General features: G+C 40.2%; 1 protein-coding gene across 1 annotated transcript in view; it reads right to left on the bottom strand.

The window, feature by feature from the left end:
* Positions 1-3,847: 3,847 nt before the first annotated feature.
* The window catches only part of PDCD11 (programmed cell death 11), a 48,921-nt gene continuing 36,714 nt past the window's right edge, over positions 3,848-16,054 (bottom strand). Inside the window, exons 28-36 of the mRNA XM_054983509.1 lie at positions 14,835-14,957; positions 14,348-14,492; positions 14,091-14,201; positions 13,844-13,984; positions 12,884-13,134; positions 8,629-8,797; positions 7,633-7,786; positions 6,277-6,442; positions 3,848-4,360 (exon numbers count right to left, since the gene is read on the bottom strand). Coding sequence (XP_054839484.1) covers positions 4,189-4,360; positions 6,277-6,442; positions 7,633-7,786; positions 8,629-8,797; positions 12,884-13,134; positions 13,844-13,984; positions 14,091-14,201; positions 14,348-14,492; positions 14,835-14,957 — 1,432 coding nt within the window. The 3' untranslated portion in view covers positions 3,848-4,188. The remainder of the gene's footprint in view (positions 4,361-6,276; positions 6,443-7,632; positions 7,787-8,628; positions 8,798-12,883; positions 13,135-13,843; positions 13,985-14,090; positions 14,202-14,347; positions 14,493-14,834; positions 14,958-16,054) is intronic.

Genomic DNA, 16,054 nt, shown 5'->3' with positions numbered 1-16,054 from the left:
TGGGAATGGCCCCAAGGAGAAGAGGGAAAGTGTGTGTGTGTGTGTGTGTGTGTGATTGGTAGGTAGGTAAATGAATGAAAGAAAAAGAAAGGGAAAGAGTTTTCAGCAGAAAGGCGTGAACCCTTGCCTTGCTCCTGATCTTCAGAAATGAAAGCTCATTTATTTGGTCCGTTTTTGTTTGATGCATTATGCACCCTCACCCCTGTGTCAGGATTTATCTCTGAAATTATTTGTCTTAAGTCCCACATCCCATTGGAAAAAGAGTTCTGATTGAAGAAATATCCTCTGAAAATGCTTACTTCATTTTACATTTGTTTTGCACAATTGTTAAACCACTAAAGCAACCAATAGCTGACATCCTGCCTGAGAATCTCTCCTCCTCTCTCCTTTCACAACTGTAGCATATACGTGTCCTGGCTAAAACCATCTTGTTCTAACAGATTAAGGCAGTATCTTCCTGGCCGCAAAGCTAGAATCTATTGTGAAGCCTTGTGGAATCTCATCACAGGGGCTAAGCCTTGATAATCCATTTTGCATTTTTTGCTCCGAGTAATCCTGATCACTATGATTGTAAGCAGAGAGATCTATAATTACACCATGTAGCAGAGATGACTTGGAGTTCAAATCATTCAGAAACTTACAGGTTACATCTGTATAGCGAGGCTGCCAATTCCAGGTTGGGGAATTCCTAGAGACTGGTGGCGGGGGTGGGGGGGAGCCTGGAGAGGGCAGAATTTGGGGAGGTGAGGGACCTCAGCCTGGTATAATGCTAGACAGTCCACCTTCAAAACCAACCATTTCCCACAGGGGAACTGATATCTGGAAACCTATCCTTTGGCACATGGGGTGGGTTTAGGGGAGATGGAGGAAAGGCAAATGTAAACATCTGTACAGGAATCAGACCCAGCATGTTCTCACATTGAGGAAAAAATGATGATAAACCAGCATCCATTAAACTCAGGCCAACACCAGCATAATGCTAAGATCAGCACTGAAGGTATCAAATACTGTACATAAATCAGAAAAACATCTGACATGGATGGAATAGGGCCAAATTGAGGGGGAGGGGCAAATAGTCCATAAATAGAAGGTCAGAGTTTACCTATTCTGTCTACTGATCTGAACAGAGTACATTGTCTGCTTTGATAGTCCAGGGATTGAGACAAAAGGACTTCAGGCAGAGCTTATCAAGTTCTCAAGGAAAAGGTTGGCTGGTTCAAAAAAAAAAAGTGGAATGGGCTGGCAGAACAATAGCTATGGGCGCCCGCACAAAAGAATAAAAAAGAAATAATTGTAACATCCCGGAATTCATGATGAGTCCAGAATCCATAGGTTTTCTGGATTTGAGTGAGTTAGGGCTTCCCAGAAAGGTAACAACAGGTGATTGCATGTGGGCAGCACGGACAAAAAGGGCTGGCAGGGTGGAGGCTTCACCCATGCTTGGGTAGGAGACCTTCAGACAAGGTCAGTAAAAGTAATTAAGCCCACCTGGCTGATAGTAATTAGATTTTGTGATCAGGTAGACTTCTCTTTGTTGACAAAATTACATTGATGGATCTAAGTGGATGTAAGTCCATGGGGACATGTAGGCATACAGATGTCCCATCAGTACCACCAGTTTGGCCACTTGTTAGTTTTTTAGAGACCAGATTTTTCTGCAAACCTGGGACTTTTCTTAGGTTTGTAGAAAGATCTGTCTTGTTTGTCCATGGCCCCATTTTAATAATCCACAGATGGGTCCATGTTGCAAATTATATATATTGATATACTTGAACAATACTGGTTGTAGATTTTTGTTTGATGAACAACTTCTCTTGCCTTTAAGCTGCAGACTACTCCTACATTAAAGATCAAATATCATTATATAAATAACTTTAGTAAAGTTAATTTAAAAGCCCTAGGATGAAAAAGGGAACATTAGCGGGTTTTAAATATATTAAACATTATATTTGTCACTCCTAACCCTTTTTGAAATGGGAATGGAAACCAAAGCTTTAGCCTATTAAATATGGGTAGCCACAATTCACATTAGGGCAAAAAGAAGTTTCTGATTATTCAGATGAGTAGAAAACTATGTAAAAATGATAACTTGGCTTGAAGGCTGCAATTGATAGACAGGTATACTATCAAGATACTTTTGACATATTAACACAATCTGTGATAGAAGACTCATTACCACCTTCATAAAGACTAGTATATCACTGTAAGGACAAGAGCAGAAAAGAGATAAAAAAGTAGCTCCCACATGATTTATTCAGAATACCAATTATTTGAAAATTAAACAGAAAACAAGCAAAGAACCCATTCTTCTCTTGCTCCCCACTGAACTGCTGTTAGGCTCAGAGCAGAACCACAAGTGACAAAAGGCACAGATTGGACACTTGTCTGCTTCCCTCAAGTTTTGATGGGAAATGTAGGCAGCTTGGCAGAATGTTGGACAAGTGACAGTTGAAAAGTCCATTGGACAGCAGTCAGAGAGCGAAGCTGCAAGACCAGGATGCCTACATTTCCCATCAAAACTTGAGGGAAGCAGACAAGTGTCCAATCTGTGCCTTTTGTCACTTGTGGTTTTGCTCTAGGTCATCATGCCAGGTGGTTCTCTTCTAATATTTGTTAAAGTAAAGCAAAAACCATAATTAGTTCCTATAATGCAAGCAGTACTGGTGGATGGAGTCTCCAGCTAGCTTAAGCTGAGAAAAAGCAGGAAATGTTTTTCTTTTCATAATCGAGGGACTTTGAGGACTCCAGAATAATTTGCCTTCAGTTTAGGTCTTTCCTTTCTCTGGGTCTTTCTAAAGCTGCAGCAATGCTTTTAAGATCTTTCTTGAATTGGCTTTGTTTAGCACAGGAAAGTACATTGCCAGCACGTATACAAATATTTTCTAATGTTACATAACCTGAATAAAAATCGATACATATTTCACAATTTGTCAGTGTTAACGCCAGTGAATGCCAACAATTACATCTATGTGATTGTCAACTGTCTATATGATTTAATATCATGTAGATACCCTCTCTGAGTTAATAGATCCAGAGGAGTTAGCCGTGTTAGTCTGTAGTAGCAAAATCAAAAAGAGTCCAGTAGCACCTTTAAGACTAACCAATTTTATTGTAGCATAAGCTTTCGAGAATCAAGTTCTCTTCATCAGATGCATGATCCAGAGAACTTGATTCTCGAAAGCTTATGCTACAATAAAATTGGTTAGTCTTAAAGGTGCTACTGGACTCTCTCTGAGTTAAGATATTCAACTATCTCTGAGTTGTTAAGACATTCAAAAAGAGTGATGAATTTTTCAGCACTGAGAAAAGTTTAAACCCCTACAGTTTTTACAAGGTATTTTAAACTAGAGTAGCTTCACACACAGCTGTTGGTTTCCAAAATCTGCACATTTAGCTATTTTTCCTAGGCATATTATTCCCCACCACTGGCTCACATGCAAAGGCAGAGACTATGGTTGCTTTGACAAGTCACATTACTACTATGCTGATGTAGGGAATGAAAGCCCTCACGTGCACAGGAGGCTGCACATCTACAAAAACCAATTAATTTGGGCATGGTAAATCTACTCTAATAGATTAGATTAACTAAATTGATACATATTGGTAGAGTGAAAAACCTAAACTAAAGAAAGCAGTAGGAAGAACAATAATGCCTGCATCCTAGGAGGCGGCTTTTACCAAAAGAAAAAAATTCAAAGTAGAAGAACCGTGAAATTAACAAGCTATAATCCCCTCAAAAGCAAATGTCACAAATTTCTAATTCATGGGAAAGTGAATACGTGAATCAAATGCAAAATACTAGTAACGGAAAACAAACATTCTTCATCACCTTACAAGTATCAGAAAAAAACTTTTATCATTTTATTGCATTTAAGTAAAGCCATATGTAAACAAAATCCATGGGCTTTTTGCATGTTCTTAATTTTCTTTTTTAAAATGCCATTTAAATAAAGATTCAGAATCCTCATTTAATCGTCATGAGAAGGTAGCAAAGATACAAATAATATAAGGCCTATTGCTCTTTTACAGTTCCAGATAAGTCATGTTGATTTGGTCCATTGTGAACTCAATCTGCTACTGAGATCACCAGGAAGCACAGCCAGCGGAGACGGCTCTCCCCCCGGTGTCTGTGGTCATGCTTCTCTGCTATCTAACAGACAAGACCCCAAAGTCTGTCCACTATATAAATCAACTTTCAGGGAGACTGCTCTTGGATTCCACATATTCCAGTGCTGCTGCCTTCACGGCTTGGACCGCTTCTGCTGTACCGTATGTCTTCTCATACTCTAGATAGCGTTTAAAGAAAAACTTCATCTTCTTTGGTGCCAGGCTTAGGTGTATTACTCGTTCAAAAATATCCCTGTGAAAAACCAGTAAGACTGTTCAGAACTTAGTTTTTAATCATACAGTAAGTTTATCATACAAAAAGTTCTACTTAATTTTCTTGGGAAAGGGGGGTTCCTTCTTTCTTTCAAAATCCTTCGCTTCCAGCAAGCTGTCAGTTCCCTGATTCAGTTAATGGACAGGCAATAACAGAAGGCAGACAGTTGGGAAGCTTCCTTACCATCTTCAGCACCTAGTTAACATGGGGACCCAGAGGGCAGTAAGGACTAAACTGAGCAACTGTTTACTAAGCACAACGCATGCTATCTAAAAAAACAAAACAAGCCCAGAAAAACAGCATGCTGGCCCTTGGAAACTTTAAAATTCTCTGCATATATATGGCTTGGTCCAAACGGTTCTAACGTCAAAGCAGGGCCTAGTTTCAGGTTGTCTGCGGTCATATCTCTCAGGAAACTCACTTTGTTGGTTTTCTGTCAAAACCATCAATTGGAATTTGGTTTTAAATCAGTTGGAATTTGGCTTTATGGCTGGCAAAGGCACTTGTTTAGGGCCTTCTTCCGTCATGCCCTCCTCCTCCTTCTGAGAAGTGAGAGAGAAGAGTGTTCCTTTGAAGGCTGGGGCTGGAGGGTACCTCAGCTCCCAGGCTGATAAGGCACAGCCAATCTCTGGAGGGGTGAAGGTTCTCAAGGCCGATGGCCTTGGATAGTTCAGCTCTGAGCATTTCAGTTCATTAATGCAAGGCTTCCTGGAACTTGAAAAATTATTTTCTTCATCACACCCACAAGGCATAGTAACAGCAGTACTGGTCTTGCAGGCTTGCCTCTGATTGGCTAACTTTGGGTACCCTACTGGCCGCGTGCCTTTAAAAGATGGCTTTTTTACATTAGCTTTGTTCCTCTTGGGGTACCTCGACAGTTTCCCTAAGGATCCATTTTGCATTTTTGTCTGCCTGCTTTGCTGAAAGCCTGTGTCTGGAAGACTGCTGCCTCAGCTGGCCTTTCTTTGAATGTTTGGACCATTTGATTCCTTTTGGAACTTGTCATCTGAAGCATGCTGTTTGCTTGAAGGTAACATCTGGAAATTAGGTTAAGGATTTTAGTAAATGCTACGTTTGTTAATTAGTCTTTGTCATATTGTTTGCTTGCTGCACTATTCTATACTTCTTGATATTTAGCTTGTACTTTTTCAATAAATTAACTATAATTTGTATAGAATTAATCATGTTGGTGCTCCAATCCAAATCCTATTCTTTGGCCACTTTGCTCCATGCTATCCAGCTAATTTGTTTTGGAACTCTGTCTGTGGGATGCCTACCTTGCAGGGCTGACTTTCACTTGTTTAGTGCCCTGAGGACTGGAGGCTTGCCTGTCAGTATACAAGCTGTGGGGGTAATCCGAGAGGCTGGTAGTAGCTGCTACCGAACTTTTGTTGCCGTCTTGTTTTCTAGGGATCCCTGGGCTGTCCTTTCTTGGAGATTCTAGATTGGGGTAGCCCTGGGTTCTCCTACAACATCATCATGATTTGCTAGACTGTGATATGCCATCTATACTTAAACACATTGTCTGCCAACACACAAAACTGAGAACCATGACTTTAGTGTATAATCAGCATGACAACATCCATGCTAAGTTCCAAACAAGCAGGCATAGAAATAGCACTTGCATAGAAATAGCACTAAGAGAAGAAACTCAGAATGGTTTCTCTTTACCTGTAGTAGGCTTAATACTGGTTGTTAATGCTACCATTAATCCAGTCCCTTATTGTAGGCCCCTCTCAGTGTTGTAATATAGCTCCCCATTTCCAAATAATCAGATCTTCCAATCTGATTTAATTTCTCTTGAATTCAAGGCCAATATGAATTCCCTGTGTTATATTTGGATCTTTTCTGGCAGATTCAGAAGTCTTGGCCTGCTAACCCAATCTAGTACTCACCGTACTTCCTTCTGGCTGCCATGTTTTATCATCATGTCTATAAAAATTGACCAGATGTCTGTGCGTTTTGGGTATGTGCTCAGGGTGTTCTCAAAAATGGTCTTGCCGTGTTCTGGATCTCCAAACCGGAACTCAAGTTGTGCCAGCTTTGAAATCACATCTATATCTGTAACAAAGTAAACATGCATTTCTGAGTGCATCTTCCAGTAGATTTCACTGCCTCTGATCAGATTTTGAAGGCACTGCCATTACTTTGGCAAAAGGCCATTAAACATGGATTTTAGGGTTTCATGCCAGAGCTGTAATTTTTCAAAGTAGTTCCCCCCCCGCTTTTGTTTTGTAAACTCTGTATTACTAAATGTGGCTAATTTTTTTTGCTAATGTAATATATGCAGCTTTTTCAGTGTGGTGGCAGAGAAAGCAAGAACATGCACAATCACTCATGGAGACAGAAAGGTATCAAAAGTAAGGGTGTGCAACAACAACAACAAATTAAGGTGATCCAGATCTGGGTTTCAGGAATACCAAAAAAATTCGGTACCCCTGAAATCCACGTCAGATTCTCTAATCTAGTTAAAGAATCCTAAATTTATCTGGCCATTGTTCTCTAAGGGGAAACTATTCCGGATCATTTTTCAAGCAAACTCCACCAAATCTGCATGTAATCTACTCCTGCCTGTCCACTAAAGACCCCCAACTAAGATTTAGGAAAATTGGACTGTGGGACCCAATTCTATGGACCCTTGAACAAGCTGCTCTCAGCCACTCTCTCCTTATCAAGAGGAAACGAAAACAAGTAAGTAAGACTGGTACAGAATAAATGTGTGCTATGAAAGACCTACAAAGATTTCTTGAACCTTTGATAAACTAAAGATTATGTAGAGCATAGACAAAGCATAATAGTTTTGCTATATTCCTTTATCAGAAACTCTCCCCAATCTTTGAACTTAAAACACATTTTAGGAAGGAACTTAGTAATGATGATTATGGTTGAGTTTTATTAAAACACCTAAGCATCATTAGTAACTATTGGTATGCAATCCCCAGTAATCAATAAGGAGTGTGGAGTTCCAGGTAGCCACATGGTCCAAATAAAAATCGACTAATACCCTTTATTAGGACAAACCAAGGCAACAAAACTGTGTGAGAACTTTGTCTCCCTCACAATGTTACATTCATTTGGATATCAGGCCATGATCTGGAGGCTACTTTTCTGACCTGTTTGGAGAATCGTGCAGTCTAAGGAGGCAAGGCAGAATTAGTATCAGCCACCTTTGGGGCTTGTGGGAGTCAAATGATAGATGGGAAGCTACAATGCCACCGACCATGAGAAGAGAAAACCGAAGGGGTTCTTACGGTCTTTGTTTGGCAGACACTTGAGTGCGCGTGGGAGGAGCCTGTGAGCTGCCTCCACCTGGCCTCTTTTCAGGAGGAAATCGGTGTATTTTACCCACACAGACTTTTCCTGGCGAAAGCGCTTCAGCATTGTGTTGTACAGGTCATCAGCTTGCTGACAGGAGAAGAAAAAAGAAGGGATCATTCTTAACACATTATACCCACAAATTTCTAAAAGCATGGAGCAGTCGCTTCTTATTTATGACCATCAAGAAACTGAGCCACAGAATCTAAAATGCTATGCAAGGTAGGAGGAGGACTAAAATCCAGGTCACTAGCCTTCCAACGTTATGTACTGGCTAGTCAGTTACGCATGTTCTAAAACTAGGTTTTGAGAACTTACTGGCTCTATTCTTGGATTCTGTCTTCTGCCCACTTCAAAAATTATTGTTGGCGACTCTTGTGGTTACAGGCTGACAAGCATGAAAATACAGGGGCCTAGGAGATTCAGGCATACAGTGGTGGAAGAAACAGGCATGGTTTGCAAACTTCTTCCTCCCATTTCCTACACTACCTTAAAAAGCCAACATCTACCTTTGATCTGTCAAATAAATGATTTTACATGTCTATATAAAATAGAATAAAAATAAATTCTAACAACAAAGACAGTAAAAAAATCTGCATTTAGAACTTCGAAAATTAAGCAGAGTATATTACAGTTTAAGCATATTGATCTTATCCCTTCTGATTGCACATGTTGTTATAAATAACGCTAGAGCAAGAGTAGTAAGGCAGCACCTAGGTGCTGCTTGGCTAAAGCCATGATAAAAATAAGCTTGCTACCCAAACTGAAGATACATTCGCAGTTAGAAGATTCCACAGGATTCCACCCAGGATCCAGTTGGATCAGCTTAAGGAAATTCATTCCAAGAACAGAACAGGTAAGCCATTTTCCAGCTACATAGGATGAACAGCAGGGGCCCTCTAATTTAACACACGGATGTTACTGAGGCTCACCTTGTATTTCTCAGAACCAGCATAGATATCTGCCAGCTGTTGGAAAACTTTCAGGGGTTCATTGTATTGAATTGCTCTTTCAAAGACTTTCATCAGAGCTTCCTCTATGCCATACATGTTCTCCAGGTTCAGCAGGGCTACCCACACATTCAACTTCTCTTGCTCTTCCCTTGGAAAAAACATACATATATGGACCAAAACTTATATTTCTTTACTAAAACAATAGCCCCTAATCAACAGGTCCCTACCACTCAGCGCCAATGAAAATGTAACCTCACAGGATCTAAACTGTCCACCATGGTTGCCTTTTCCCAGCCTTCTCTTTGGCGTATCTGTACAGGGTTAATGAGGTATATATAGTGCCCTAATACCCTGGTTTCCAATGACATGAACACATGAAGCTGCCTTAGAATGAGCCAGACCATTATCTATCAAGGTCAGTATTGTCTACAACACTCTGCAACTCTCCAAGGTTTCATACAGTGATCTTCCACATAATTTACTGTCCGATCCTTTTAGCAGTGATGCCAGGAACTGAACATACTGAGCCATGGCCTCTGCAATGATTGTCCTCAATAGCTACTCTGCAATGGACAGAGTCTGGCAAATCACGGTATTTTTCACACCAGAAACTGATAGTAGCAACTTTTCCCACACAATGGATTATTAGGACTGTAGGAAGTCCAGAATGTATTAATCTGAGCAAATATTTCATGAAGAATTTCCATCTAGCCTGCTTGGTGCTATCAAGGAAGTGAGTGATGGTTCCTGCACCCCATCCCACCCCCAGCAAATGTCAGACACTCACGGTGGCTTTGTCTCTGTGCAATTAGGATAAATGCAATTAAAATCACTACAAAATCATCTTTTTTCCTTCTCTTTACTCTGCTCAGTTCTCATACCCTCATGCTAACTGAGACCACAGCAATGCTTTATGAACTCACAGACATGGCCCGTTTTTTAAAAGAAGTTTATACTCAACCTCTTTACAATCTGTGCACGTACAGTTGACTCCAGCAGTAGTTAAATATAACAATTTAAAAGATCAGCATAAGGAGCTAATAAGCCTAAAGTTTTATCAGGTAAATAAGTTTGTGTGTTTTATTTATGTGCATTAAAGTGTTATATGCCATCAAGTCGCTTCCAATTTATGATGACCCTATGAATGAAAGTCCTCCAAAATGTCCTATTATTTAACAGACTTGTTCAGATCTTGAAAACTGGAGGATGTTGCTTCCTTTACTGAGTTAAGCCATCTTATTTTGGGTCTTCCTCTTCTCATACTGCCTTCCACTTTTCCTAGCGTTATTGGCTTTTCCAAAAAGTCTTGTTTTCTCATGACGTGACCAAAGTATCATAGCCTCAGTTTTGTCATTTTAGCTTCTAGGGAGAATTCAGGCTTGATTTGATCTAGAACCCACTTCTTTTTCTTTTTGGCCATCCATGCTATCTGTGAAACTCTCCTCCAGCACCCTATTTCAAACAAATTAATTTTCTTCCTGTCAGCTTTCCTCACTGTCCAACTTGCACATCCATTCATAGTTATGGGGAATACCATAGTGTGGATTATCTCGATTTTGGTCCCCAGAGAGACATCCTTATCCTTAAGGATCTTTTCCAGTTCCCTCATGGCTACCCTTCCAAGTGTCAATCTTCTTCTGATTCTTGACTGCAGTCTCCCTTTTGGTTGATGATTGACCCAAGGAACAGACAATGTTTAGCCATTTCAGTTTCTTCATTGTCAGCCTTAAAACTGTGTAATTCCTTGGAAGTCCATTACTTTTGTCTTCTTGATGTTTAGTTGTAATCCTGCTTTGGCACTTTCTCATATAACCTTCATCAGTAGTCATTTCAAGTCTTCACTATTTTCTGCCAGTAAAGTGGTATCATCTGCATATCTCAAATTGTTAATGTCTTCAACCGATTCTCACTCCACCTTCTCCTAAATCTAATTCATCTTTCCTTATATTTTCAGCATACAGGTTGAACAGATAGGGAGATAATATATATCCTTGCCTGACACCTTTGCCAATTAGAAACCATTCTGTTTCCCCATATTCTGTCCTAACAGCAGCCTCTTGTCCAGAGTACAGGTTGTGTACTAGATCAATCGGATGTTGAGGCACCCCTGTTTCTTTTAACACCATCCATAGCTTTTCATGATCCACACAGTCAAAGGCTTTGCTGTAATCAATAAAACACAGGCTGATTTTCTTCTAAAATTCTCTGCTATGCTTCATTAGCCATCGTAAATTTGCAATATAATTTCTAGCGCCTCTTCGTTTTCTGAATTCAGTTTGAGTATCTGGTATTTCTTGTTTCATATATGTTAAGAGCCTTTGCTGTAGAATTCTGAGCATCACTTTGCTTCCATGAGAAATTAATGTGCCAGTCCAATAGTTGCTGCATTCTTTGGTATCCCCTTTCTTCAGAAGCGGAATGTAGATTGAGCATTTCCAGTCTGTGGGCCATGGTTTTGTTTTCCATATTTTATTGACATATTCTTGTTAAGATTTCGATGGACTGTTTCAGTAGCTTGAAATAGTTCTACTAGCATTCCATCTACAGCAGGTGATTTATTTCTCTCAATTGCTTCAAGTACAGCTTTCATTTCACTTTCTCAGACTTCTGGTTCATCGTCAAAAGATTCTTCTTTGAACGAATCTGTCATCATTCAGTCTTTCCTATACAGTTCTTCAGTGTACTGTTTCTATCTTTCCTTTATTTTGTCCTGATCGGATACTGTATTTCCCTGTCAATCTTTCAGCATCCCTAGCTGTGGCTTTAATTTCCCTTTGATTTCCTGGAACTTGTGTAACAGATCTCTTACTCTTCCTTTTTTGTTGTTCTCTTCTGTTTCTTTGCATTGGTTATTATAATAGATTTCATTGTCTCTGTGTGCAAGTCGCTGAAATGCTGCACTGAGAATTCTGATACTATTTCTGTCACCTTTTCCTTCTCATCTGTCTTTAGCAATTTTAAGAGTCTTAACATAGTGTATTAACATAGAGTTTTGACTATATGCTTACTGAAGTTAGAAGTGCAGGCCTCTGATTAGGAGTGTGCACCAAATAAATAAATAAATAAATAAAATCTGGGTGATCCAGATCCAGGTTTCAGGGATACCAAAAAAAATCTGGTATTCCTGAAATCTGAGTCAGATTCTCTGATCTGGTTTAGAGAATCCTGGATCTCAGATGTAAAAGGCCATTATTCCCTATAGGTGAAAATATCCAGGGGGCTGGGGGGCATTTTTTAAGCAAATTCCACCAAATTTTCAGAGAAACTACTTCGCACTGTCCACTAAAGACTTCCCAAATTTCAGGAAGACTGGACCCTGGGGTCCAATTCTATAGGCCCCTGAACAAGCTGCCCCCAGCCACTCTTCCATTGTTTCCTATGGGGAAATATTTCCAAGGCTTTTAAAGTTCACAGCTCGTACTCTGCCCCCCAACTTGGGATTCTCTGATTCGACATTCCTCCCTTGCAAGCTTAACCAACAAAGCCAAACAGAAGAAAACTGCAGCAAGGAAACCACCATCGCACCCTGAACCACAGAATCCCAAGCAAGGGGGTGACTTGTCCAGCCATGGCATTTAAAAGGTGGCCAATGACAGCAACCCGAAGAGATCTTTTGGGTGGAATGGAATGGGAATCCACTTTGCCTGCTGCCTCCTCCCTAGCAGCCTCACACCATTCTCCTGCAGCAGCGCAGAGCCTAGCTCCATTTGCACCATTGCTCTCTCTCTGCAAGCTGCTCGGCTCTGTTGCAGTTGCCTAGAGCTCGATAATTCCACCCAGCAGAGTCCAGCTGCCTGGACTGGATCCGGGGAACTGGAATAACCAGATTATGTCAGATCAGCATAAATCCAGCTATTTTGCTGGTTACCAAACCCAGATCACACATACTACCTCTGATGTGAGAAGGAGAAGGACTGGATGGGTGAGTGAAGTGTATTCTAATCGGAGGTGGAGTGAACTTCAGTTTTTAGTTTGAGTACTGAGGAAATGTATTCATTCTAGCCAAGTCAGGCAAATTGTGTGGGAGCCTAAGTCAGTCAGTGTGTATCTCAGTACAGAATCTCAGTGTTCTAGCTCATCACACTGGATTGCAGTTGTATAGGAGGGGTGAGACCAAAGAAAAGAGATAAACATTACTCATTTAATCCAGAAGGTACTACTTTCCATGAGAGATATAATCAAACTAGACCTTGTATAGGCAGGAATGGCTGCAGGCAAAAAATGAAATATTCACCTGAAGGATATTGTTTTCAGGGCCCTTTCAGCTACAGCTCTCGCCTTTTCTATCTCTGTGGCCTGGAGATGGAAAGCCATATATTGCAACCAGAGGATGGAGCTGTCAGGGTTGCCAAGGACCAAGCGGTCAAAGTCATCTGCGGTCTGGGGCTGCCGAGTAGGATCCATCAAGGCAGCTTCTAATTTGGCAAGTTCCTTTTCTGCCCTTTGCTTCTCCAGATCCTTTTTCTTTCTCGTTTGTTTTTTTGTCTTAAAAGGAAACAAGGCAAGAGAGGAAGGGAACGATGACTGGAATAGCAGTAATACTACAAGACAACATAAAGTAAGAAACATCCAATTATGTGGTGAACAGTTAAAGAGTTCATGTATTTTCTGCAGAAGAGATGGAATCTTGAACAAATGACAGCTGTCCCTAGATTCTGGGGCACTCTGGACACTGTGACATGGCAAGTTCCCAAACCCTCCTGCCACCCAAGAGCAGCAACACACATCTATTGCCTACCCTGCATTACCCTGCCTGTCCTCATTTGTGTTCCACTTAGCTAAACTAACGTAGCTTCCTCCAGAATGCTTCCTACAGCTCCCCGGATATGGAGAGGATTGTTATGAAAGGAAGCTTTGCTGTAGCTACATATATAACTGCATATTTGTCATCTCTTCTGAGAAACACAACTCAAGAAAATGTACACATTTACATATGCAAGCCTCCAAAACAAGGAAGAATGTTACCATAAAATAATTCTCAATATGATCAGAAACTAAACAGAGACTCTTATCCTGCTACGCCTTTCCTTATAGTGCCAACTGTATCAGTATCTTAATTTTAGAAGCAGAACACTAATATATACTTTTCAGGCCAGTATAGTAAACCCTAGAAGTAATAAGTTAAAGATCAGCAAAAAGGACTCTTGGCTGCATGTAAAGTGATTCCCAAACAGACTGCACTGAGCTACTATACCGTGGACTGCGTATCTTCTTCTTCTTCCTCACTAGCAGAACTCTGCTCTCTCTCTCTTAACATGGTTGTATCCAGCACATTTAAATCTTCCTCCCATGTAAAGGCGGTTGAAACCGTCAGCCTTGGAATCTCTCTTTTCAGCTGAGAGAGAAAAAAAAAGCTTTTGTATTTAAAAATATACAGCAAAGACTACCATTAAAATATTATAAAGAGGTCCAGATATTCTTTTTATTCCATAATCCTTTACCTTAGAGCTCTTCTCATTCTTTTCCTCTTCTTCTTCCTCCCGGCAATAGATATCAATGCCACTATCATCCTCTTCAGTGCAACGACCTCTCTTCTTTCCTTGCTTTATTTCCTTTCATTAGGAAAGAAAATTTTACACAATTTAAAAAAAATAACACTTTTTTGTATGAGTTAACAAATACTTGCAATATACAATTATATCCTAGATCTTATTATTACCACCACTACCAAGTCTAAACCTCCCACCGAGTTAGATACCTGTCCTCGTTCAGAATGTCTCCTTTTGCACTTCTTCAGCTTCTTTTCACTCTGCAGCAAACCCAGGGACTCTGGGATAATACTTGGTTTCCCAGTGTCATCAGGGAGAACTGAGAGCACCACATGATTCTCTCCTTTGTTTATACTGTAAAATTGTTGGGAAAATAAAAGGGGGGGTAGCACAAAGGGAAGAATTGTTGTAAGTATGAGATTTATGTAGTACTTTTTTAAACTGCCAAGTGCTTTACATTCCTTATCTTCTTCAGCTTCACATCAACTCTGAAAAGGAGGTTATTATAATTACCATTTTATAAATGACACGGGGCAAACTCAAATATTTGACCAAAGCTGAAGTAATATTTGAATTTGGTTCTCTGCTTCTAAACAAGACTGATTCCATGTCCTTTCACAAATGACAGAGTTTTATCTGTTCTATATCAAAGTTCTCCCATCCCAAATTCAGCCACGTATTAAACAGGACACTTACCTGAGGACTTTGGCAGTGAGCAACTGTCCTACATGTACAAATTTTGCATATAAGGACTGATCTGGCACAAAGAGATGGGTGATGTATTGCAATGGGATTCGGCCCACAACAGAGTCTGATAATCTATTTTAAAAAATAAACAGTTCTGTTATTACAAAATCACTTCAAAAGCCAAATCAATGCAAAGGTCACCCCTCCCTAATTGGAACCTGGACCTTGGATTTATAAAGAACAACAGATAGTCCAGAAAAGAAATAGAAAGCGTTCCACAATTTGTGTTTCAGCTTCTGTGTAAAGTTCTGTTGCATAGCTAACACAGGATAGCAGTGTATTGATTGTACAGGAGGAAATTTGGACCATAGGTCTAGCCAACCCAGCATGGCCCTTCACTCTTGATGGGCTGAAAGATGGAGCAGGAAAACTCCAGACACAAAGACCCTACTTGCTTCCATTCAATTTTTTTTTAAAGTTTTTCAGCTATAAGAACTACAGGGAGTCTGAGAAAAAAGGACAGAGCAAGATTACCAAGATAGAGCAGATGCCCAAAGGCAATGTAAGATCTGCTGCCCTGGCTGACAAAGACTTCATCACCACCAGGGATGTAAGACTAGAAAAATCCTATGGGAGAGAGAATCCTGACTAACTATCCAAAAACTTTGCACAGAGCTCAGTTTTGGCCAAGGGATGAAAGGACTTTCCCCTCCCCTGACCTTAACAGGACCTTCAAGGATGGCATCTTCTAATTAAAAAAAACTTTAGGATGACCTTTATTGGATATAAGAAAGAGGCAGGCCACATCCCAGACCTTGCAGGGATTTCTAGCTTTTGTATTCTCATGAGTTATTTTTATTTGCTATGCATTGGCTTGGGAGGGTTGGGGAAGAGATGCTAAAGTGAAAACCAATCACCTTGCAAGGCTATGAGTTAAAGAGGGTGCCATTTATCAGTACAGGCTACACAGTTATGCACAGGATGTTCTAGATGTAATAATGTACACAGACTTATGCATTCATAATTCAAAAGGAAAGCTGGTACATTTAACCGTTCTGTTTCTGACAAATCTGAAACATTTTTTTCTTCCTTTCTAACTGAAACAGGACAAATTTTCTACCATATATTGGTTAAAATCTGGCAAGACTCAGGTAAAGTAATTTTGAGTGCTCAATCCAGCCTGAAATTGCAACATCTAAACATTACACAAGTTATTCTGAACACAGTAC

The sequence above is a fragment of the Eublepharis macularius genome, chromosome 6 (genome assembly GCF_028583425.1).
Source record: "Eublepharis macularius isolate TG4126 chromosome 6, MPM_Emac_v1.0, whole genome shotgun sequence".
Lineage (NCBI taxonomy): Eukaryota > Metazoa > Chordata > Lepidosauria > Squamata > Eublepharidae > Eublepharis > Eublepharis macularius.
Note: the sequence above shows the minus strand (reverse complement) of the source record. Positions and strands in the feature narration are given on the sequence as shown.